The sequence below is a fragment of the Phoenix dactylifera genome, chromosome 2, assembly GCF_009389715.1.
Source record: "Phoenix dactylifera cultivar Barhee BC4 chromosome 2, palm_55x_up_171113_PBpolish2nd_filt_p, whole genome shotgun sequence".
In the NCBI taxonomy this organism is placed as follows: Eukaryota; Viridiplantae; Streptophyta; class Magnoliopsida; order Arecales; family Arecaceae; genus Phoenix; species Phoenix dactylifera.
Window position 1 is genome coordinate 7443437 of NC_052393.1, and position 17382 is coordinate 7460818.

Below are 17382 nucleotides of genomic sequence, written 5' to 3' on the forward strand. Positions count from 1 at the left end.
ATGTTCAAGCATGTGAACTGCATTGGAGATATTTTTTGTTCTGTTCTGTTAGTTTGATACCAAGAAGCTGGGGCAGAAATCTTTCCCTCGGGCGATATAAGATGATTGGGGCAGACTGAAAAAAGAGGCAGAAGAGAGGAGGGGGCAAAAAAAAATATATATCAGGCCTCTAAATGCAGGCAGAAAGATATTTCTGGAGATTATGGGTTGGCTTTGATACAATTCCATCTGTAAACACATTAACTGGCTGGTCGAGAGTCATTAGATTTCTCAGACAAAGATCATTTTCCCATGTCGATCTATGTCGATCTATTTTTCAGCATAGTTTTGTGAGGCAGGTGACATTGATCTCCCTTGTTTGTAGCATGCAAAAGGGTGGTTTCAAACAGAACAAATCACTGAAATGAGAGCCACAAACTAGAAGGGAATGCTGCAGTCTGGTGGTGGCCTGAGCATAACATAAGGTGGAGGAAGAGAGGGGGAAAGTAGGCATGGATAAGGCCTCATGCCTTCCACACACACATCTCTTGGTAGGAGGCAGCTGCGTCGCCACCAACCAAGCCAGGGGATGACACCATCTAAGTGATCAAGACCTGTCTCTTATCCTAACACTAATTTAGCCATGGGATCATTTCCACCAACTTGATGGGAAAATCCTAGACACGATGGAAGCATTGCTGAATATGTGACATTTCACTCATTGCACTCCCTGAATTTTAATGCCGATGAACTAAAACCTTCAGTACTTAAATGATGATGTAAAAATTCATCGTTCTATTTACTTAATTTTAGATTCTGACTCAGAATAGATACTCCTGATAAGGTTGGTCGGAAATCAACATCATCGACCCTCGCCGTTCACATTTGTAAATCTTGACCTGAATTCGAAGCAAGTGGTCTTCTCTCTCGCAAACATCCAAACCGACCAGTTGAAAGAGTAGTAAGCCAATTGATGTCTTCACGGAATTGGCAACCTATCGTGTACGCATGGTTGAAAGGCAGGTTGCAGAAATCACAAGATTTAAGTTAAGAAAGCTAGTCAATCGGTGATCCATTGTGGTGTAAGCTAGCTCTAGCAGCAATTACATTGATGGTTGCATCATCTCATCAATGGCTTGCACGTTAATGGTTAGGTCTTATAAGCCATCGGTGGTGCACCCCAGCTCCCGTGCAGTCTCAGCCTTCCTACGTTCATGTTCGTAAAAGCATAAACTAATACCTGATAATGGGGTAGGGCGCCGGGAAACATGGAAACATATATGATAAATGCTCACGACCACAAGTACTCTTCTCTCCGTCGACATGTCATGCTTATCTAAAGACGAAGGGAACGAGAAGAAGAGGTGAGGTGTAGATGGAACTGTTACAAGTAAAAGCGGGATCCGCATAAGAAAGGACTGGACAAAAGAGGCTTCAAATATGGCTGGAATCTCGCGAATTTTTCCTTGAGGTCGGTAACCAAACCAAACACACCCACTCTATTAGTTGGAAACCGGATAAATGAAGTCTCTTGATAAATTATCAGAACAAAGTCACTTATCCTGGCTTATCTATTATATATATTAATAGTGGATATATCTAATTAAGAGCACTCTTTATCCGATTATCCGAACTGGTTTTACCTTTTTTATCCCTATCAAATACAGGTTCTTTTTCCAACCACTTGGTTATAGAGGAGGGGAAATTAGTCAATTACATGACATGATAGAACCCAGAAATAAGGACTAGCTATATTACACTGTAACACAATCGAGCCTATTATGTTTCACTTTCGCGCGCACGGGCACTTTTTTTTTTTCTTTAACGGATAATTTCTACAAATCTAGTGTGAATATATCCAAAAAAAATCAGAAAGTGACAAATCTCGGAGCGCAGCTTTTGCCACAAATAAAGCCATCCAATCCACAGCTTCATTGGTCTCTTTATAGACTTGTTTGGCTTAAAATGCGATGTCTTCGTCTACCATACCCCAAATGTTCCAAATCAGTGGATAGCATGAAGAGAAGAGGGCAAGTTGATGTCCTGCTCGTTTGGTTCGTGGGAAAAAAAAAAGGAAAAAAAGTGCAGTCCACAAAAAAAACAAAAAAATAACACTTATTTGGTTAGAGTTTTTAAAAGAATGGATAGAAAAGTAGCATTTTCATAAAAATAAAATTTTTATGTTTTTTGAAAAAAACACATGAAAAATATGGAAATTACTTTTCACTGGTTGGGAATTAGATTTTTTTTTTTCTAAAAGTATCTCTAAGCCCTCAAAAGTTATTGGTATGATCTTTTCCTATATTAAAAGTATAATAAATATTTGATATAAGTTTTCTATGCTCAACTAAATATAAGGCATGTTATTTTTTTTAATGATTAACCAAATATATTAAAATTATTTTTTCAGATATTATATTTTTAAAAATTATTTTTTTAAAATTTATTTTAATGAAAAAAACAATTTCCGCGAACGGTCTAGGTAGAGTCAAAATCACATGAAAAGATAGAGTCGTCGAGGAACATGTGGCGAACGTTGGAACGTTGAAGCGGGAAAGTGCCCGGGTCCTGGGCACTTTTCTCCCTTTCTTATTATGTGAGAGCCCACCAACTTTGTCTCCTTCAAACGTAAGAGCCTCCCTTACCGTGATCTTTCTTTTATAAATATCCGCCCTTTCTCCACCATTAAAATCTCACACCTCTTCCCTTCCTCTCTCTATCTTTTCCTCCCATTCACAGCAAAAGAAAGCCGCATAGAATCTAGGATAGTAAAGAAAAAAGACTACAATATCCATGGCCTTAACTCTACGTTCACCAACCTCCTTCATGACCGCTATAGACCCTAGCAAGGCCCACAAGACCGCCGAGGAGTTCCCGAGCCGGGTGCACGTCGGCCCTGCCAAGCCGGCGTGCCGCCTTCGGGCGGTGAGGGCCTCGAGCCACCGTGAAGTGGTCGAGCGAGGGGCGACGTCGACGCCGCAGGCCGAGAGGCTCCACGGGCTGCCAGGCCAGCGGAGCGGCGAAGGAGGGGTGTCGGCGAGGGTGCCGGTGTACGTGATGCTGCCGCTGGACACGGTATCGGCGTCGGGCGGGCTGAGCCGGGCGCGGGCGCTGCAGGCCAGCCTGATGGCGCTGCGGAGCGCCGGAGTGGAGGGGGTGATGGTGGATGTGTGGTGGGGGCTGGTGGAGAAGGATGGGCCCATGCGTTATAACTGGGAGGCCTACATGGAGCTGGTGAAGATGGTGGAGAGGAGTGGTCTCAAGCTTCAGATGGTCATGTCCTTCCACCAGTGTGGTGGAAACGTTGGAGACTCTTGCAGGTATGATCGATATTGTTGTTGTCACTAGACTAGTATAATGTTTTGGAGCTCCTCGATCTCTTCTTTCCTCTTCTTTTCTTTCGACTTAATTAATTAACTGACTTTTGGCCATCAAGGGAGTTTCGTATTTGGAGCAGTAATTATGGTACGTAGCATGTCCCATCATGGGGCTTGTCCTGGTGGACTTTTGCCCCCTTGCCAAGCAACAGCTTTAAAATATTTGAACCTAGATGGTTATATTAAGATTAAGCCTCCTTTTTCACTCAAAAAGACAAATTCCAAATGTAATGTATTCTGAGGGAGTGCAAAATATAAAGACAAGCTGCAAATTGGACTTGCATGCTTTCAAAGGCAATATCACCAATATATCTTCTTAGAATTGCCACAGAGAGAAGCCTCCTTGTCCATACTGGGAAATGCTAAAGAAGAAACAGGTGTCGCACTTGATAGCCAACCATCCTTCCTTTGTGAACCAGAGAGGACTTCCTTCTCAGCATTAAAAAAATTCATGCTGTTTGGTTGGCAGCATTTAGTGGAAGTATATACATGCATGCATACAGACATCATACATGCCCCTTTATCTTGGTTAAAAACTTTTTGATTGTTTTTAAAGTTAATATGAGCCAATCATGGATAAAAACAATATTGCTCTTATCCACCACTGATAATTAACCCATGGATGAACAATTGGTGGTTCAAACGACGTTTCTCTTAACATATGATTAGTTCCCTTTTTTTACAAGATTAGTTTCTTTGGAGAAGGCGCTCATCATATTAGCATTCCATTGGTCCGTGTATCAGGGCCAATTGTTTGCTGGGGTGTTTGTGCTCTCTCTTGGCTTCACAACCCTTTTGAATTGAGACAACCAGACCCTGTCTTTGCTGTTTACCTTCTCTTCTACTAGACTGCCTTCAATCTTCACCTATCAATTTCATCTGTTGCATTTTAAAAGATTTTTTCCCTTCATTTTTACCGGTTAAAAACCCGTCCTTTTTTGTATTTACTTTAGTGGCTTTTGTTGTTCCGAAGAAAGCACTTTTATTACGACTCACTAGTCAAAAAAGTAAAAAGAAAAAGAAAAAGAAAAAGAAAGAAAAGGAAAGGGAAGGAAAAGAGATGTATTCCTCTTTGTGAAGGAACAAAAAAAAACTATTCATGAACCAGAACAGCTAGCAATCATTTCCCACAAATAATTCCTTGCATCTTTAGTGATAAGATTTATACGAATCAGAAAATGATTTGAGCCTTATTTTGAGTCCTAGGAACTGCCGTTCTCAAGGCACAGGTTTTAAAGGCAGCGACTCTAATCAATGTTGCTACTTAACTTTTTCTAATATGATTCATCTTTCAGAAAAGAAAGATTCTAAAGCTTTTGTTTGTTTCTTATCACAAAACTCAACACTCTCTGAATGGGAATGTTTTATGTTTCGCAGCATACCATTACCGCCATGGGTTCTTCAGGAAATGAGCAAGGATCCAGATATCGTATACACCGACAGGTCGGGAAGGAGGAACCCAGAGTATATCTCCTTAGGCTGCGACACACTGCCAGTCCTAAGGGGCAGAACTCCCATCCAAGTCTATGCCGACTACATGAGAAGTTTCCATGAAAGATTCAGCGACTACCTTGGCGATGTGATTGTGGTGAGCATCAATCCTGCACATCAAACTCAAACAAAAACTCATCAGATATAAGTTATTAACCACAGATCTTGTGACCAAACTGTGATGTCTCAGTGATCAGATTTGATTGCTCTGAACATTCAATCCATGGCCAAAGCTCGAGAACAAAAGATCAGCTATATGAAAAAACTAGCACATTTAGAAAATTTAATTTTAAGTCCTGGATCATTATCATTAACTTCTTTCAAATCTGAAAAGCATTAATACAACATCATGCACCCCTTCTGTTGATGGTGAACATCCTTTCTATGGACCCTGCATTTGAAGAACCTATCTTGACATGACCTTGTTTAAGTCATTATGCAATCTACAATTTTGCAAAATTGCAATAAATATTCCAACAAATTACTAGTCTTGATCATTTCTCTGTTCATAGAATGCCAACAATAACTTACATCCAGCAACTGATACTGACCTTCAGGAAATTCAAGTCGGGATGGGCCCTTGTGGAGAGCTGAGATATCCATCGTACCCTGAGAGCAATGGAACTTGGAGGTTTCCCGGGATCGGAGAATTTCAATGCTATGACAAGGTAATGTAGACTATCAAAGTTACTGTTGCTTGCTTTTCTCCTTGGTGGAAAGGGATAGATAAATTCTTTTTTTGAGTAGAGACTGTAAATTTAAACATTGTTCTGTACCTACCATCAGTAACTTGATCATAAGGTAGATTTCCAGACACGATTAAAAGGAGTATTCTCTGATCATGTGCAATGCGATAAGTTGTGAAATGAAAACCAGTAAGATTTCAATTCAACTTGCATTATACAAGTCTCTCATGAATGTGTGTATGTGTTCTTTAACAGTACATGAAAGCTTCTCTGCAAGCTGCTGCTATTGAAATTGGACATGAAGGATGGGGCAAGGGTGGACCGCATGATGCTGGGCACTACAACCAGTTCCCTGAGGATACTGGTTTCTTCAGAAGAGAAGGAACATGGAACTCAGACTATGGGAAATTCTTCCTTGAATGGTACTCAGGAAAGCTACTGGGGCATGGAGACCGTATCCTAGCAGCAGCAGAGGGGATATTCCGCGGCACTGGTGCCAAACTATCTGGAAAGGTTGCAGGAATCCATTGGCATTACCAGACACGCTCTCATGCAGCAGAACTGACAGCTGGGTACTACAACACGCGATACAGAGATGGGTACCTTCCAGTAGCTCAGATGCTAGCAAAGAGGGGTGTGGTATTAAACTTTACATGCATGGAGATGAGGGATGAACAACAACCTGGTCATGCAAATTGTTCGCCAGAATTGCTAGTCCAACAAGTAAAGAAAGCAACCAAGGTGGCCAGAGCAGAGCTTGCAGGTGAGAATGCATTGGAGAGATATGATGAGTCAGCATACTCACAGGTGTTGGCAACAAGTAGGGCAGATCCAGGAGTTGGTTTGAGTGCATTCACATATTTGAGGATGAACAAGAAGTTGTTTGAAGGAGAGAATTGGCGACATTTTGTGGCATTTGTGAAGAGCATGGCAGAAGGTGGAAGAAAGGTTTCACTTCCTAAGAGTGACTCCATGCACTCTGACCTCTATGTTGGTTTTATAGGAAGTAAAGACCGGAGCTCAGAGGGTAAGGTACCTGCTGCAGTGTAAATAGACAGATGTGAATCCATATAGATCGACACAGTTGGAAGGCATAGTCAAGCAGAAATAAGACAAAAGTAAACAAACTGGGGCTTACCCCAGTAGTCATACCCCTCTACTTAGCAATTAGAGATTCTAGGTTCGAGCCTTGGCTGGTGCATTCTCAGGTGCTTGGACCTAGGTCATACCCTAGGTGGGTGCCCCTGCCTCAGCAGAGTATCAAGTATATTTGCCTCAAAATGGCTATATTTTTTTTTTGAGCAATGAGAACAATTGTCATAAATTTAAACAATGATGACAGAGCGCAGCTGCTCCAATTCTCGAGCAACAAATCAGGTATATTTAATTCTTGGAGATTTAGCTTGGAACATGCCATCCCTATAGTAGATATGGGCAGGGCTCAAGATTTGTACATCATGTGTAATAATTACAATAAAGGACTGCTAGATTATCCAAGAACCTCTCAGAAAATAATTGAAATTATAGTCAAAGAGACTGAATTCATAAGGTGATAAAAGAAATAACTGTAAGTTGCTAGTAGTTGTTATGGAATTTGATGATTTGATAGTATGAAATCTCCATTAACAAGTCTGTAGGAAAGTTATCCCAAAATAATTAAGCCAAATGACATCTCGACAGGGCCATTGCCACAGCAAACAACACCAGGTCTAATAGGAACTTATATGTTATGAGCCTATGACCCATCAACTGCTATGTGCATATCAATGAAGTCTATAATGATATAGTGGAGAGAAAATCATGTCGACTCGGATACACTAACTAATAACTGCCTGCTAGGGCTGTCATTGGACCCAGTCTGACTCAAGTCCGGCTAGAATAAATCGAGGTTTAAACAGTGGATACGTTCCAGCAAGCTGGAACTAAATCTGCACTCTCATGGCTCCTGCCTTAATTTAATTCCAGCCTGCTGGAACCTACCAATGGATTTAGTCAGGACAAATGTATATTAGTGTTCATTTTGTTGGCAATGCTAATATTTGGACCTGTAATATCATGATGTAATAACAAGCTTTATACGAACCATGCCACTGTTTTCAACCCTTATGACCTGAAAAATCACTTCAATGGTCAGCCATGAAAAGGAATCAAGATTCAACAACCTAAATGATTTCTATGTTTGCATAACAAGAAAATAGAGTGTAGTCACTGAAAGAACTTATCCCATATTGTAGTGGCCTTTCTTCATCACCTCGCCTCTTTTCATGTACCTACTTGCATTGCCGGAACTCTTAGCGTGCAAGCTTGCAAAATTAACATAAATTGGATCCTAGACATGACTTCCTGGGACTCCTCTTTGCTTTGAAAACTACCACATTCTACTGTTTTCAATATTTATGTAACAGAGCAGGTGGAAGATTTTCTTCTTTCTTCACACAACAAATTTAGGATTTATAGCCAAAAACTCTTTTATCTACTCTTGGATAACTGCCATCTTTCTAAATGTAAACTGACTAATACAAAAGCTTGCAAATAAGCATTCCGAACATCCTCAAGGTCAGCAATTGCTAATGCCTCATATCTCATTCAACAAAAGTCAATTCTAATTTTTGTCAGCTATTCAAGTAAGCTTCAGTATCTGCAGTCTCCCTCTCATATAAACCAATGCAGCTTCCTCTGCATCAACTATGACATCTCATTTGATGCATGACAGAAAAGAAATAAAGACACTGTAAATTCAGAATTTGCATTTCTGATGTTTTCCACTTGGTATTATCCATTCAGAGCAACTGTCTTGAATGCATTTGGTGAGTACACAAATTCCTGTTACTAAAGATTCGATCTCTCACTAACATACTCTACTTCACTCTAGGCTAAGCATTCTGCTCCCAAGAACAAATTCATTACAGTTTTCAAATTAAATAGATCAAATAACTCCAACATATTGCTCTGGCACAATTATGTCAGGGTGGAGTCCCCTGTTATCTATATGAATGAACTATAAAGAATAAACCGTGTGAACAAGTGGCGCAAGCCCCAAGTGATACATAAATCTGACAAAGAAAGGTCACCAAATTCATATGGAATGACCTTCTTTTTTTTCGAGAATAACCACATGACATTTCTCTGATTCATTGTGCAGCTAAAGAATTACTCTCTTTACTCTATCACCTGAATTGATATGACAACAAGGAAAAACACATCTTCTGATAAACAGTCTACCTCTGAATTGCACCTGCTCCTCTTGAACCATTCTTCTTCCCTAGTCAAGCAGTCTGGGGAGGGTCCTGACAAATTCAGAATATAACCTGTTATCAAGTCTCTTACAAACTCTGGATCATATTCCTAAACCTATTCGTTTAAAATGTAGATGAATCTATAAAACGAGTAACATGTTTCTGAGTCATCAAGGCCCACTTCACATTTCTCAATCAAGTCCTACCTATTTCACAATTTTAGCAATCCACATATTGAAAGCAGCCAGGAATTTGTTTCAATTTAAGCATATTTCCACAGGCTGTGATACCATCGTAAAGATTGTTTAGGTAATCCTAAGTCAACTAAATTTCTATTCATGGGCATCAGTTCACCTACACCAACTATCCATCCAATAAGAGGGATCGACAGCTAGCTGTGAGCCCTCCATTACAAAGAGGATAAAAGAAAAGGGTAAATGCTCAATCAAAGCGGGCAAACGAGGCAAGTGTCATAAGATTTCAAACTTCTAAAATTTTGACAGATTTCGAAACCGAACCCAATAATAAGGTGTCAAATCTCTACAAATACAGTCTTTGCATCTACAGTTATCACCCAACACTGCATAGAGATGATGAGTTTCTAGTGCTTCGGATTAAAGCAGTTACCCCCTAATGTAAGTATGGAAAGAAAAGACAAAAGAATAGATCCCTGAACCATGACGCTTATAAATGAATAAAAAGTTTGTTGGAGCTCCATTCAGGTTCTACTGTTGTTCTTTAGCCTATGAAAAGGGGAAGATAAGGAAAATTAAAAACAAAAGGCACATGAAATTCTAGAGCAGATACCATCGTCATGATGAAAATTAAAGCTAGATATTCGGAGAAAAATAAGAACATTGTTGGGGCTCCAATCAATTTCAAGGATGATCTTCCATAATTAAAAAAATAAAAAAATAAAAGCACACGAAATTCCAGGGTTTGGAAGCAGGTGAGACTGCAGGGTTTGCGACAATACCTGGTGCATCTTCAGACCTAGGGTTTGAAAGAGAACGCAAACAAGTTAGAAATTGGTAGGAGGGTTGGGGGGGGGAGGCATCACCTGATAAGTCTTCCGTCTTCACAGCTGGTATAAATCGACGAAATCGAAAAGGGAGCAAAAAAGAAAGAGATCGCTTTCAGATCAGATCGAAATAAAAAACGAAGCAAAAGAAAAAGAGATCACGATTGGGAGGGGGAGAATCATTTCTTGGATCGCGATTGGGGAAAAAAAAAATTGGACCATTTCTCGATTTATGCGTGTCATCCTTGCGCAGGGGCCATGCTAATCTTCTCTGTATCGTTCCAATTTTATCGGATGTCTCCGAAGAGACAACCTCTCCGTACGAAATCTATTACATAAAGGATATTTCTGTGTTCTATTTACGCGATATGGGACTAAACTCTTCTGGGGACTGCTCTTTCCAGCCCTACGATCTCTAAGATAGAATCTTGACCATTAAATGGAGAGCTCGCCGTGTGTGCAGGCCAATTAAAAGACTCGGACTTCAGAAGATTCCAATATTTTTTCACTAATATGAACTAAAAGAAGATCTATACTCTACTGGGTTTCAGCATGATGGAACCACATCTGTAGATTCTGTACTCACACGCGTCCAGTCTGATGCGGCCTGCATGAATCATGCCAACCCACACGACCTGAAAAATCTCTTCAAGGGTCAGCCTTGTGAGGAAATCAAGATTTGAAAACCCAATGACTCCACCATATTTGCATACCCAAAAAAGAGGAAGTAGTCATGAAAGAACTGGTCTCCTATTGCAGTGGCTTTTTCCATGACTTCCTGGAACTCCACTTCGCTTTCTACATCACTGCGTTCTACTGCTGCTGTCGATATTAATTTGTGTGACAAGAATGGGTGAAGATTTTTCTTCTTCTTCCTTCTTCGCTCGATAGGCTGCAAGATATGAGATTTACGGACAAAATGTCTTCTGCTCTAGGATAACCACAATGCTCTCCCATCTTTAAGTAAATTGAGTGACATAAAAGCCCGCAACTAATCATCAAGAACATCTCGAGAGCCAATAACAAATTTCTATTGTCTCATTTTCATCCAACCAAAGTCACTGAAGTCTAATTTTTGTCAACTTTTCACGCGTGCTTCATTTCTGCACTCACCCTCTCATATAAACCATGCAACTTCCTCTTAATCGGTTATGATATCTTCTCGTCAGGTACATGATAGAAAAGAAAACATAAATAATAACAAAGGCATCGTAAATTCAGAATATGTCTATCTAATGTTTTTTACAGTAAGTTCAGCGAAATGCGTAGATTTTTGCTACTAAAGATTCTGCCTATCTTGAACTTTTACTTCATGCTAGGCTAATCATTCTGCTCCTAAATCCAACTCCAGTCTATTTCAAGCCTATGATTGAGCCTCATGTCCAGCCTTCTTGGAGAATTGGATTAAATCAGATGGGATTGTATTTGGCTAGGAATAGTTTGGAGCTTGAATTTGTTGGAGGCAATCTATGTTAATCAAGTTGTTTGGATTAGGTCTAGTTCTACCGTATGAAGATCCAATTCAATTGGATTCAGGGTCTTGATTAGTGGCTCTGGCGTACATGTAATTCTCCCAGAGAAGCCCCAAGACCCCATGCCGACCGGCACACGGAATGCTCTCCGCCGCGCTCCGCCGCGCGCACCATCGCTCCGTTAGACCCGGCCGTCCTGCTCCTCCGCCGCCGCTGCGTCTTTCCCTCTTCCCTTCTTGTTCCCGTCCCCAAGATCCCACCTTTCCCACGCCAACTCCCCTCTCCACCACCACAGCCGCCGAAGGCTTCGACCCCATCGACCAGTTCCTCCCTCCCCGGGCCCTCCCTCCGCCGCCCCTCCGTCCCTCCCTCCGCCGCGAGACCCTCCTCTCCCTCGCCCGAGCCCTCAAGACCGCCCCCACATGCCTCCCTGCCCTCCAGGCCCTTGCTTTTGGCTTCCGCCCCGGCCCCCTTGCCAGCGTCCTCCGCTCCTTCCCCCACCCCCGCCCCGCCCTCGCCTTCTTCGCCCGCTCCCTCCCCGACCTCTCCACCGCCACCGTTCGCTCCTGCTGCGCCGCCGCCCACCTCCTCGCCGCCGCGGACCCCGCGCTCAAACCCCTCGCCCAGGACCTCCTCGCGTCCCTCCTCCATCGAATGGGCCCCCATCGTGGCGCCGAGCTCCTCCTTTGGACCGAGCACCACCGGTCCCTCCGGTCCTACTACACCGTCCTTCATTTGGTACTCCGCGCCTTCCTCAATGCTGGAATGGCTCCAGAAGCCTTGGACGTCTTGCGCCGGATCAGAGGCCGGGGGAAGACACCAAGCCTGTCGGCGTTGGCCATTCTTCTGAGACTGCTATTCCGAACGGGCGATTGGGTGAGTGCCTGGAAATTGTTTAAAGACATGGTCGGGAAAGGACCCCGCCCAAGCTCGAGGACCTTCAACGCAATGATTCTTGGATCCTGCCGAAGAGGGGCCGTCTCGTTCGGCGAGGGCCTCCTTCGAGTGATGCACAGGTTTCGCTGCGAGCCCGATGCTTGCAGCTACAACATCTTAATGAAGGCACATTGTGTGTTTGGGCAGTCTGCCTATGCCTTTGAGCTGTTTGATTCAATGCTCGAATCCGGTTGTGCTCCAACTGTTATTACTTACAACATACTTATTGATGCTTTGTGCCAGGAGGGAAGAATGGACGAAGCAAGAATGCTTTTTGATGGCATGGAAGAAGAGGGAATTGAATCTAATACAGTTACTTATAACGTTCTAGTTGATGGTTATGCAAAGGCAGGGCAAATTGAGAAGGCGGATGCAGTCTATAGAGAGATGAGGGGGAAGGGACTGGGCCCTGATTGCTACACCTTCAACATTCTTGCTGCGGGGCATTGCAAGTTCCGGAAAGATTGGGAAAGTGAGGGCGTGCATTTGCTGGATGAAGTGTTAAAATCAGACGTGTTCCCAGATGCGCCGATGCTGGACATGTTGGTCTCCAGGTTCTGTTGGGACGGGCAGTTGGATGATGCGCGGGAACTTTTGCAGCATGCTGTAGATGAGGGTATGACAGTGAGTATTGCAGGTTTTAACTCAGTTATCGCTGGCTATAGCAAGGAGGGATTGGAAGAAGAAGCTTTTGATTTATATCAAATCATGGTGGAGGCTGGTCTTGCACCCTCCGCATCCACTTGCAACTCTTTGCTCATGGGCTTGTGCAAGAGAGGGAGGTTGGATGATGCCAGGATGCTCCTAGATAAGATGGTAGAGAAAGGCTATTGTATGAGTACATCGGCTTTCACAATCTATTTAGATGGGTGTTTCAGAATGGGCAATACTGCTGCTGCTTTGAGGTGTTGGAATGACATGGAGAAGCAAGGGATCCATCCTGATGTTGTTGGCTTCTCAGCCTATATTAATGGTCTCTGCAGAGCTAATTACATGGAAGAGGCACATGAGGCTTTCCATGAAATGTGTAGGAGAGGATTGGTTCCAAACAATTTCACATACAACTCTTTAATTTCTGGATTTTGTAGGGCTGGTAACGTAGCTGAGGCATTGAAATTGGAGAGGGCGATGAGGCAGAATGGCCTTGTTCCTGATATTTTCACGACCAATATAATCATTAATGGATTCTGTAGACAGGGGAGGCTGAAGATGGCGAATAACATTTTCATGGAAATGTATGCTAATGGATTAAGTCCGGATATCGTAACTTATAATACTTTTATCAGCGCTTACTGTAGGGCTTTTGATATGGTGAATGCAGCGAACCTTGTGAATAAGATGTCTTCAGAGGGTTGTGAACCAGATATCTTCACATATAACATATGGATTCACAGCCTCTGTAGTAGTTGTATGACAAACCGAGCCATTAAGGTGCTAGATGAACTTGTTTCCACAGGTTTTGTTGCTAATACAGTTACTTACAACACCATGATGAATGGTATCTGCAGTGATGTACTTGATCGTGCTATGATTCTGATGGGGAAATTGCTTAAGATGGCCTTTGTTCCCAATGTGATTACAGTTAACCTGCTGCTCTCTCATTTCTGCAAGCAAGGGTTGGCAAGGAGGGCTTTGATTTGGGGAGAAAAGCTTAGACAGGTCTCCATTTTTGATCATACCACGGGGAATATACTTGACAGGGCCTACCGTGACATGCAAGAGGATGCAGAACCTTTGACAGGGGAGTCCGATAGAAGCTTATTTTTAGAATTTCTCATGCGCATTACTTACGGATCCTTACATAACGGTGAACCTTTAAAACATAAACCATTGATGATCACTAATATTGTTGATCATGGAATTACCAAGTCTTCCAAGATGATGAATGTGAGATAGCGACATGAGAACTATGTGGCACGAGCACATGTTTTCTGGGTGGACATGCATACCAATATTCCTATCTCTTAAATTGCTTCATGCATGAGACATGAAGTTGTCTATGTTTGAGAAGGCCATTGGGTTATTTTCTCCTCTCCATGGGATTTTACTCTCATAGAGAGAGAGTATAGAATTTTTCCAATTCATGCAGCAGGAGAACCAACTATAGCCATGCTGTCATTCGATTGCTTTTGGTACTCAGTGCAGTCCAGATAAATAGATTTATGGAACAGAGTGCAGGATCAGATTTATGGAACATGTAGTGAAGCAAAAATGATCATGAACCGATATCACTTTTATTGGAAACTAGTTGCTGGACTGAAGCTGGATTGTTTTCTGCTTTATTTTAAAGCAAAAGCTGGAAGTTCATCTTTCAGATGATAACTGAGCACATTTCTTGAAGGATTTTGGGTGTTGCCGGCTCTTGGAACATTTTGATGATTCCACTATACTGCATTCTGGCCTTTATTGTATATCAGTCCAATTTCTTCAATAGTTTTACCAAATACAGGTAATATGATGTAAAAGGCAAGTTATATTGTTTAATTATTTCACAAGGCTGCAGCAACCTAATTATGCATCAGCAAAGCATGTAAGACATGTTGCATTACTAGTTTTTTTTCCATAACTAGCTGGAGATTGCAAGATCATAAGGCCAATTCATTATTTCCATTTAATTGACCACAAGTATTCTATAAATTATTTCAAAAATCTGCAAGTGATAAAAAATATGAATTCTTTACCTTCAAGCTCTCATTATTGTTTTCCCAGTTTAGTGGTCAAGCCGTCAGGGGCTATCCTTTCATTCATGAGACTGCCAGACATGTTGTTGTGCTGTATGTTGTTTTCTGAGCTGTTTGATAGTTCAGTGGGCTTTTGCTTGTGTTTGCTATGAAGATAATGGTCCAGTCTCTTGCTTATCTGGGGGTTTAAAGCGCAATTTTTTGCAGGTGATTGACAGAATCCTTAGTTTTCTGAGCTTTGTTTTTCATCACATTCAATAAGGTCAATTTACTGCACAGGTAATAATAACTATCTTGTTTCTATAATTATTTCAAAAGTTAATGTAGCAGAATTGAACAATTGTCATTTCACTTTTTCCTCAAGGAAATCAACAATTCTTCTCCATGTTCTTCTAGGAGATACTGCTGCAGACAATGTGGAGAACATCCTTGTCTGATTTAGAGACAAGACATCCAACTTTTTGAGGGCATAAATACACAACAGCGTTAGCTGCTCTCTTCACGGAAGTTTCCATCAGCGATATTGGTCATTTGGCATAGTTCTGTAGTCTACTTTTCTCCAGTATCAAATAATGCAGGACCATCAGGATATAGAAGATTATCACTATGACCTATCCAACCTTAATGAGATTCAAATTCATAGACAGCAACTGCAATTCCTTTAGCTGTTTATTTTCCTTAGGCTTGAACAATTGCAAATTTAGGAACCAATTTGTCAAGAAGGCAACAATAAAATGATGAAGGCATGTAAGAGTATACTGCAAGCACCAAGCACTATTCTGGAACATCCTTGCTATATGACTTAGCTAGTTACTTGAGGTAACCCTACATATCAATCAACGGAGGCAACTTGAGAACCTACAGATATATTTGCGTATGATAAAAACTTCTTGACTTTTCATAGTTCCATTAGATGCAATCTGAATAATTTAACGCGGTTTTCAACAGAGCTAGACTAATTATTGCATCATGCTTTCCCAAAAGCCGAAAGGATTGTTTAGCCCAAAGCTCATAACCTGTCTATCTTTAGAAAGAAAGTCTCAAACACCCTGAAGTTACAGATACAGGATTTATGGTTCTGTGGCGCACTGAAAATTTTGTTTATTTAAGTTTTATGGCACAGGGCAATTGCTGTAGTATGATATCTGCTGATAATTTTATTAACTCTGAATCTTTGGATGATTCTTTGTGATGTAAAAGTGAACTGTTTATTAGCATGCTGGGTTCCATGTAGCCCATGGCAAATAAATTGTGATTATAGGTGGCGAACACATCAAGATACCAATCCAAGTCATAGGATTTAGCAACTAAAAAGGCTGCAGATGTTTGAGGTGGTAATTGATAGTGATGGTGAATCAGGGTACATAAGTTGCGGCGGTAGATCCACAATGTTACTTGAAGGAAAAAGAATCAACTTTGCCAGCTGACTTTATGTTTTCTTCAGTATTGTTTGTTGGAAATCATGAAATTGACATACTGAGTTCACTGATTAGAGTGGTGAGCAGGAACAGGACATCGGGTCCGTTGGTAATCAAGTCGACAGTTTATATGGTGAATTCTTGTAACAGAATGGAACTGTTCCAGATTATCATAAAAGTCATAAGAGCAAAACTGCTGATATCCACTATGCTGTAAGAGCCTGAACATTATTGATTTCATGCTTGTTGATTGTCTGCAATGACATTTTTCATCTCGTATTTTGCAGATCTTCAAATAAGCTGAATACCAGAGCTGACCACATTCAACTGTTCACAAGTTTGTAAATATTGAACCGAATCATGCCCTCTGAATTCATGGAAGAGATGGTAACCTCATTAGGTGATGAAGGTCAGGGGTTGATCCATTGCACATCCATGAAAATCCTGGCCACAAGGATCAACAGAAACTGAAGACTGCATGGAGATGAGATAACTAAATGATTGAAGATTCCATTGAGGAAAAAAGGTCACAGAGAATAAATCATGATATGATAAAATATCGGAATTGATTGAAGAACATTTTTTGTAAGATTGTTGGGATCATGCTAGAGAATTCACAGAGGCATCCATCGAAAAAGTGATTGAAATACAACGGTCACACCATTGTACCCAAAAAAGGCGACCACACCAATGTCTCAAAACAAAATTTTAGTACTAGGCACTCAAGCAACATATGTTTGGTGTAATTCCTCAAGCATTGAGATCCAGGATATCTACCAGGTTAGCCAGCTCCAGTTCATGGGGGCAGCCTTCATGAGCCCTCTACCTAAAAACTTCAACCTTCGGTTAGCTGGGATTCCAAAAGAAAGCCCTATGGGGTGATTAACTTCGTAATAAATCGTGGTCCACGGGACCTTCAGACAAGGAAGGTCAAGAAAAATTTCCAGTATCTTTCTCCAAGGCAATGGAACGTTCTTAAAAAAATTGAGAGGACCCAGTCTTTATTGGTGACCAAGCAATTAGGCTATGACCTGATCTATGTTCAAAAGGAGTAGGAGATGATGACGATGATGCGACCCAAGCCT

General features: G+C 41.5%; 2 protein-coding genes, 1 long non-coding RNA gene and 1 other non-coding gene across 6 annotated transcripts; 2 read left to right on the top strand and 2 right to left on the bottom strand.

Moving 5' to 3' along the window:
• Nucleotides 1-2670: 2670 nt before the first annotated feature.
• On the top strand, nt 2671-7033 carry LOC103710765 (beta-amylase 3, chloroplastic). Its single transcript, XM_008796644.4, has 4 exons — nt 2671-3299; nt 4734-4944; nt 5405-5515; nt 5789-7033. Exons 1-4 carry the CDS (start codon nt 2773-2775, stop codon nt 6581-6583), a joined length of 1644 nt encoding a protein of 547 aa, XP_008794866.1. The 5' UTR covers nt 2671-2772; the 3' UTR covers nt 6584-7033.
• On the bottom strand, nt 3973-9739 carry LOC103710764. Of its 2 annotated transcripts, XR_005508648.1 has the most exons (3): nt 8756-9739; nt 5399-5623; nt 3973-4957 (listed from the first exon to the last, which is right to left on the bottom strand). It is a non-coding gene; the product is annotated as an uncharacterized LOC103710764 (long non-coding RNA). The 2 variants fall into 2 exon arrangements; XR_003386393.2 differs by lacking the exon at nt 8756-9739 and having other exon boundaries at nt 5399-5802.
• A 258-nt stretch (nt 9740-9997) lies between these two features.
• LOC113462974 lies at nt 9998-10100 on the bottom strand. The gene has a single exon (XR_005510803.1). It is a non-coding gene; the product is annotated as a U6 spliceosomal RNA (small nuclear RNA).
• A 1076-nt stretch (nt 10101-11176) lies between these two features.
• On the top strand, nt 11177-17011 carry LOC103710806 (pentatricopeptide repeat-containing protein At1g62720-like). 2 transcript variants are annotated; one of them, XM_008796704.4, is made up of 4 exons: nt 11177-14647; nt 15087-15158; nt 15276-16510; nt 16585-17011. In XM_008796704.4, exon 1 carries the CDS (start codon nt 11404-11406, stop codon nt 14092-14094), a length of 2691 nt encoding a protein of 896 aa, XP_008794926.2. In that variant the 5' UTR covers nt 11177-11403; the 3' UTR covers nt 14095-14647; nt 15087-15158; nt 15276-16510; nt 16585-17011. The 2 variants fall into 2 exon arrangements, with proteins under 2 accessions (XP_008794926.2, XP_026661910.2); XM_026806109.2 differs by lacking the exon at nt 16585-17011 and having other exon boundaries at nt 11178-12138; nt 12442-15158; nt 15276-15742.
• Nucleotides 17012-17382: the final 371 nt, after the last annotated feature.